This window comes from Lonchura striata, chromosome 7, assembly GCF_050655825.1.
Source record: "Lonchura striata isolate lonStrDom1 chromosome 7, ASM5065582v1, whole genome shotgun sequence".
In the NCBI taxonomy this organism is placed as follows: domain Eukaryota; kingdom Metazoa; phylum Chordata; class Aves; order Passeriformes; family Estrildidae; genus Lonchura; species Lonchura striata.
Window position 1 is genome coordinate 27,453,970 of NC_140709.1, and position 7,698 is coordinate 27,461,667.

General features: G+C 41.7%; 1 protein-coding gene across 1 annotated transcript; it reads right to left on the reverse strand.

Annotated features, from left to right (window-relative positions):
* Window positions 1-2,095: 2,095 nt before the first annotated feature.
* C7H2orf69 (chromosome 7 C2orf69 homolog) lies at window positions 2,096-7,550 on the reverse strand. Its single transcript, XM_021555342.3, has 2 exons — window positions 7,212-7,550; window positions 2,096-5,490 (listed from the first exon to the last, which is right to left on the reverse strand). Exons 1-2 carry the CDS (start codon window positions 7,512-7,514, stop codon window positions 4,651-4,653), a joined length of 1,143 nt encoding a protein of 380 aa, XP_021411017.3. The 5' UTR covers window positions 7,515-7,550; the 3' UTR covers window positions 2,096-4,650.
* Between the last annotated feature and the right edge of the window lie 148 nt (window positions 7,551-7,698).

Below are 7,698 nucleotides of genomic sequence, written 5' to 3' on the forward strand. Positions count from 1 at the left end.
CTGGTTTTTATGTCTTGCAGCAGTGCTTTCTTTAGAAACAACTCGGCTCTGGAGTGCCAAGTTTAACAAAAGAAACTAGCAATCATGACTGAAAGCGCTCTTTTGAGAGCCTACTGAAACAGAAAATCTGTTCTGAACCTTGAAGTAATGGCATTCCGTTCCTTTCCAAGTACATAAGGTGTTTATACACATGAATTAAAACCAGATAATTTATGTTTCTCTTTTTTATTACCAGTTGCTTTTCTGGTCATTTGCTCAGGTAGAACTTGGCACTTCTTGGGTCACTTGGAAACATATAATCAAGGCCTAATGACAGGAAACGACAAAGCCATCACTACCTTATATCCCACACTACACTATATTCAAAACGACTGCCTGAATCAGTCTGACATGGTTTCCACGGTGATGTGGAACACCTAATCCGGTGCAAGTGCGTTCTTTTGTCAGCAGGAGGAGTGAATTAAAATGCTAATACCTATAGAATGAAGTTAGGCAGGAACAGTATGTCTGGCACTGGAAGAGGCAGTGCCTGTCTGATACACAGGTGTTCTATGATCTTGCCTTACTGGCTTAATGACTTCATGTTACTTTATTCCATTTAAAAACAGTCACCCTGCCTCTGAACAGAGTTAAGAGATCAACAACACCAACAGAAAGCCAGCTTTGGACTTAGGTTCTCCATCTGCAGTACTCAAATGTGTCTAAATTCTCATCAGGTTATGATCATTACAAGTAAACTTTTTTTATTTAATCTACCATCCTTACAAAAATGAAATGAGATTTCAATATAAGATTTTAAAAGATTATGAAGTAACTTTGAAGGTAATTTAAAGAGGCTGTCTCTTATGGATTGCAGTCTTGAGACACCTGCCTTTGCTTCTGTATTGCACAAAGGCACCAGACATATATTTGTGTTTGTGTATTCTGCTAGGCTGGGATGTACCCAAGTGTCACTCACAGCAGAGCACACACATCCCAAAATTTTCATTGTTAATAAATTCTTTCCTGTATTAACTGATAAGACCTCATGTAATTTATAATAAGCATTCAAGGTAAATGAATGGGTATACAATTAACCTCAGTGCTTCAAATTTCAGTCTGTACAAGACAACAGATATCGGTTATGTGCAGAGATGAAGTAACTGTTACAACTCCTGTTTTCTCCGGGGAAAATCTCAGTGCATGCTCATGCACAATCATTTTTATCTGTGCATGTCCACAGTTGTAACAGCCTAACTCCTGAACTGACTTAGCAGTCTTATTTAAAATAATTTCTATTATTATATATATATATAGCATTGCTGTTACTTACCACTATCAGTAGTGGTGTTTGTTTAGAAAGACAGAACAGCTTACCATAAAAGTGCTTGTGCAGGGAGGCAGCAGGATTTTATCAATGGGAGGACAGAGAAAAATGCTCCTTTCAGCCACATGTTAACAATGGCACCTTTTATCATCTTCCAAAATTAGGGGCCAACACTGATTAATGCATCAGCATTTGCAGAGATGTGACTAAATCAGTCCCAGACAGGAAGAAGTTTACCAAACTTTTTAGCATTTTAGAGTGGTACAAAATAAAATAATTTCAGTCATCTGGACAATTTCAGAGAATCAAGCCTTGCTTTAAAAGAATTTAGCAGTCACAGTTTAATACATGTTAGCATGTCTCAAAATGTACCAGAAACAAGCATGTAATACAAGAACACCAGTCATTACTAGGTTGAAAACAGAAGTGTCAGAACTATACCACTGTAAGCACAACCACCTAACTTCAGGGACTTACATCTAAGCTTATTAAAAACTGCCTTTACAGTTACTGTTGAAAAACAGGCATATGCAAACTATGACCTATTTTATCCTAACAGAGAAATGTCCCACCCTTGGCTGCTTCAATGCCAGCTTTCCTGTGTTTGTGAGATGCCAGTAAGCTGTTTTAAAATTATGGCTGCTGACTACACAAATACAAAGCCTCCTTGAAGAAAAGTAATCAAATAATTCTGATTTTTTAAACTAGGTCTCCACAAACACCTGATAAAGCTTAATCCACAAAACTGCACATTCCTTGTTTAATGGTTTTATACTCACATCAAAGTGATTTCACTCTTTAGAAATAGTTTATTTTCTACATAGTTTGCAAAATTTATTTTTAGCATGCATTGTAGTGAATGACAGAGGCACATTCCAACAGAGTACTACAGCTGTTTAAAGAATGAAAAACAACCAGTCAGTTTTCCCTCCACAACATGAGATCTCATAACAAGATTAGTTTTACAACAAAGTGCCTATTCTTCAAAGTAATGCAGCAACACTTGAGCCTATTTAACAGTTATTGTAGGCAGCCTCCATCAAACAGGTTAGTATTATTTTAACAGGACAGCCATCCAGAAACTTTTGAAGACAATGTCAATATTTTAATAGCTATTTCCAAAAGCTTGCAACAACGTAGCTCTGATGTTTTGGCAGGCACAGAATTGTTTAGAAATTGGTCTCTGATCTGCAGTGTTATTGAATTGGTAAAGTGTTAGCACACCCAACTTAGCCTAGTCAGTCTGAAACTGAGGGAGCAAAAGCAATAGAAAGTTCTGAGGTTTTTGTTGGTTTGCTTTTTAAAATACTATTTTGTAAGTGGATGGCTAAATATATTTCAAGCCATTTGTGGGCTTTCTGTTAAAACCACTTCTTTAGGTGAACTATATTTCCTTTACAGAAAAAAATCCTCACATATGCTGCAGATGTTATCAAAAGTACCATAAAGGGGAAAAATATTCCTTGAAACACATTAAGAAGTCATTATAAGCCTATTAATATGGTAATCATCAAATAGGATTGAACAAAATCTCCAAGAAATAGCCTAAAATAAAAAAGCAGATGGAACTAAATTTCAGGTTCATTAGAGTTTGTTTGCATGTTGCACTTCTCTCCATCAATTAAAATAGATTTCTTTTGATGAACTGGGTACATTAATCTAATTATTAGTGATACAATTATCTTTCAAATTGTAAGGTGCGCACTGTATGCATAATCCTTTCTATCACCCTCAATATTTTGAGTGTCAAGAAAATTTTCTTAGTGAGTACAACACACTTTTCTCATTATTCAGTGATCACTGATGTGAACAATTTATCCCAAAGGTGTCTACAGGAAACCTTGTAAGTTTTAATGATGCCAACAGAAGAAACTTCCTTTCCACAGTGTAAGGGTCACAGGAAACTAGGAGCAGGGCAGAGATGTCACTAAGCCATCAAACAGAACCAAAGTTGAATAAAATGCCTTTTTTCAGAACTTAGCCACTACTGTTTGTGTAATCTTCAGTGTTTTGCTAACTTACTTTTGTATTCCTATACTTCCAGGAAATCCAAAACCATTTGGAGTTACTGGTTCATTGTTAATAACTGCAGTTGTCTTTAAGAATGTAAGCTTTGTAACTAAATGGGAAGTTACTTGCAACAGTAGAAAAGTTCAATTAATACCATCATTGTCCATCTTTCAGTATTTCTTTCTTAAAAACTCTCTGGTTTGGTGTCTGAACCAGATTACATCTTTTGTATCAAATCTGGCTGGCTTTCTATTTAGAGGGGTTTTTTTTTTTCTGTAGGAAAAGTTAGGCTCCAAAAATAAGATTTTTGCATGGCTCTAGAAGCAACTATTGCAGTGCATTTAAAGGAAATAATAGATTTTAAAACTGAGGCATTTTGAAACAGCTACAGTCAACAAAGTCTGAATTTTTAAAATGCAACTTGTAATAGATTATGTGCTTATGACTTGATTAAGAACAACATCAATGCAGTAATTACCAAGTAAAATCTTGCCATCCCAAGGTAGGGATTTCACATCTTAATGTGATAATAAAGGAATTACTGCTGGTCCTTACAGAAGTTAGCAAAGCAACAGCAAGGTATCTTGAAACACAAACAACATTCCTCATTAATTAACACAGCTACTTCAAAATTTTCAAGTCCCCAGGTGAAATGGCTGTTCACTAGCTGATACTACACAATTAATTAATTAAACTTTAGAGTGACAGAAATGGCAAGGCACACATAAGGAAGAGAAATGCATTGGCACTATTATTCCAAAGGTGATTATTTGTGACTTTGTTTCAAACAGGAGACATTACAAAACTGGAAGATTTAATTACCTAATAAAACATGTCTCTGCAAAATATATAACTAACATTCTTCCTAAAATCAATTTCCTTAAACAAAAAAAAAAAAAACTAACCTTACATCTATTATTGATAAAGAGCAATAGTTTTAGCCCTGGAAGCCACTCAGCTGAAGTATCTACACATCTGAAATTCCCAAATACTTTAAAGTCCCATTACATGCAGTATATGATATTAGACATCCAGGACTAAAAATTCTGCCAACAGTTTAAGAATAAACATTCACTTTTAACAAAAAAACGTGCATAGGATTGTTCTTCATAACACTTTTTTCCAGGAATCAAAAAACAACATCTGTTACAGTTATGGGGTCCCAATAAGCCTTTTTAAGCTACAGAAATTTATATATAGTATCTATTAGCAACACAGAACTGATTTAGTATTCTGTTTAGAAAGTATCTGCTCAAAGCTGAAAATCTAGATGACAACATTTACAGTGTTAAAAGTGCTTCTGCAAAGAATGTACTGTTCATATACATACAGTCTCAAAATACTTCATGAACTCTGAAATGGTTGTCTAAGGAAGGAACTTCATCAGCAAAATGCAGTTGATCATTTATTTCCACACCAAATTCTTCAAGTATCTGTACAAATTTCTCATGCTCTCTCCCAATCCATGACCTCATTGTGTCAAACACTTGGTATGGTGTAACGTGAGCATGAACTTTAATTCCTGTCTCTGCAAGTTCTTTCAGCATTTCAGGGTAAGTAACCCAAGTGTTGCTTCCTCCTGAGTGACCACCATCCAGCCAGTAAATTGCTTTTATGTTTTTTAAGAAGGCATCTGTATTCTTGTCTTTTTTGGCTTCCTTCAGCTCATAAAGCAGCTGGTTCAAAACCACACAACCTTTGCTGAAGCCAATCAAAGTAAAGGATGCTGCACCTACAGCAGTCGGTACCATGACGTTCACAGCAGAATTATTAGAGCATTCACAATCTCTCTCCCTTTCTTTGGGTGAGCAGCCATTTGTTGTAGGAACAGACTGCGGCTGTGATTTACAAGCAGCTATTTTTGCATCCTTGCTGACTCCATGCACACTTTTCTGGGACAGCAGAATATTCTGAGAGAGTCTGAATGCATTAACCAGCAAAGCATGGAGATGCTTGAAAGCTCCAAAGTCAGTGCTGTGCTCTGGTGCTCCAAACATGTTACTTGTCACAAAATTGTCATAACAACTGAATTTGTGCAGGTGCATTCGAGAACACTTTATGACCCAAATAAAGCTATTGGGGAACCGACGAGAAAGTATGGTAGCAACATTTTCAAAACTCCAGTGCTCCCACTGAAAGTTTTCTGGGTGGCAAGACATGATGTCATGATAGTTCTGAAAAATTAAAAAAATAGAAAAGATGCATTACTACATTGTGAAAAGATTCGGCTACAATGTATTAATATTTATAAAAAAGGACTGTAAAAAAAAAACCAAACCCATGCATTAGAGGCTCCCACTTCTTAAGTTTTGCAGAATAAGAAGCACATAAAAGAAACTGGTATATTTTGACTTGCTTACTGTATTTTTTTTTATCATATATTTTTAATATCCCCAATATCAATACAATAAAGTCAGCACATGAAAATATTCATAAATTTGTCGACTTCACACAAAAAGAAAATTAAAGTATTATTCAACACAGAATACATAATTTTATTGTATTATCTCTATCTACAGAAATACTGATTATCTGACAAAACAAAAACAGACTTAAAACTTTGTACAAGTTTTCTTTATTTCATACAGAAACAAAAATATCCTCTCTCATTCAGATGTAAGAAATTTTTATTGCCTTGTTCACATCCAGAGAGGGCATAGATGGAAAGAAATTAATCCCCAAGTCATGAATGAACCTCATGTCTGAAATCTTAATGGCAAAGAATACTAGTTCATTTATTTTACTAAGGAATAATGAAGCCATATGCAAGAATGGCAATCAGACAAGTCTTCATAGGCCATCCCAATCCTTAAAATAAAAACACACAAAATTCTGCGTCTTTACTTGACAGAAAGAAAAGCCTTTTCCCTTGAAGAAGAAGGCACTACCCCTGCTTTTGAGAAGCAGTAATGACAATTGAGATTAGCTGGCTACCAGAACATGTTATGTTAGACAGGTCAACCACATGCCTGGGCACCTCAGAGTCTCTGCAATTTCTTGCCAACTCAAGAGACCACAGGTGCCTTCTCAGGACAGGCTGAGAAAGCGTCAGAGCCTGTGGAATTCCTAAAGGGCAGTGTCTAGGATGTCCATACACCTGCACAGTGCTCTGCCTGCGGAGAACAACCGGGCACCTTAGGGTTTTGTTGTCTTGTCTCCATTGTCTGCCATGCTTTCAGACACTGCCATCCCTGTCACTGTCACCCTCAGGCAGCGCTATAGGGCTGGAGTGAGTCCAGAGAAGGGCAATGGAGCTGGTGAAGGGGCTGGAGCACAAGTCCTGTGAGGAGCAGCTGAGGGAGCTGGGGGTGTTCAGCCTGGAGAAGAGAGGGCTCACGGGGAGCCCCTATTGCTCCCTCTAAGTCCCTGAAAGGAGCTGTAGCCAGATGGGGTCGGTGTCTTCCAGGTGACAAGAGAACACAGTTTTAGGTCGTGCCAGGGTAAGTTTAGGCCGGGCATTAGGAAGCACCCTTCACAGAAAGGGTGATTAGATATTGGAATGGATTGCCCAGGAGGTGGTGGAGTCACCGTTCCTGGAGGCGTTGAAGGAAAGCCTGGACATGGCACTTAGCGCCAGGGTCTCGCTGACTCGGTGGTGTTGGTCACAGGTTGGACTCGATGATCTCCAACCCAACAACCTAAGTGATTCTGTGAAGACGGCTCTCCTCCCCTCCCCTCCCATCGTGCTCCAGCGGAGGTTTCCGGAGGGCCCGTTCCGTTCCCGCTCCCTGCGCCCCACCGTGCGGGGCAGCGAGATGCTCCGACGGGAGCCGGGCAATGCCCACCCGCGCAGCCCTTCCGGGGACGCGTCCGTCCGGCGCCGCTTCCCCGCTCCCGCCCAGCGCCGCTCCGCCGCCCGGGCCCCATCGCCGGCCGCCCGCACCCCGCGCCGTACCTGCACGTCCCCCGGGAAGTACACGACGTGGTGCTGCGGCGACGGGGCCGGGCCGCGCGGGGCCGGCGGCGGCAGCAGCAGCAGCTCGTTGGTGCGGTGCGGCTCGGCGCCCGGCACCTCGGGCAGCCGCAGCCACGGCGGGCTCAGCCGCGCCGCGGGCAGCCCCCCGCCGCCGCCCGCAGGCCCCGCGGCGCAGGCGGCCGGCGCCCCGCAGAGGCTCATGGCGCTGCCCAGGCACAGCGCGGCGGGGCCGGCGAGCCCCCGCAGCAGCGCGGCGGCGGCCGAGCGGCAGCACCGCCTCATGGGAGCGCCGCTCCGCGCGCCGCCCGCCCGCGCGCCGCGCCTGCGCACCGCCCGCGCACCGCACCGGCCCCGGCACCGCCCCCGGCACGGCCCCGGCACCGCCCCCGCCCCCAGAACCGCCCCCGGCACCGCCCCCGGCACCGCCCCCGGCACCGCCCCCGGCACCGCCCCCGGTACCGCCCCG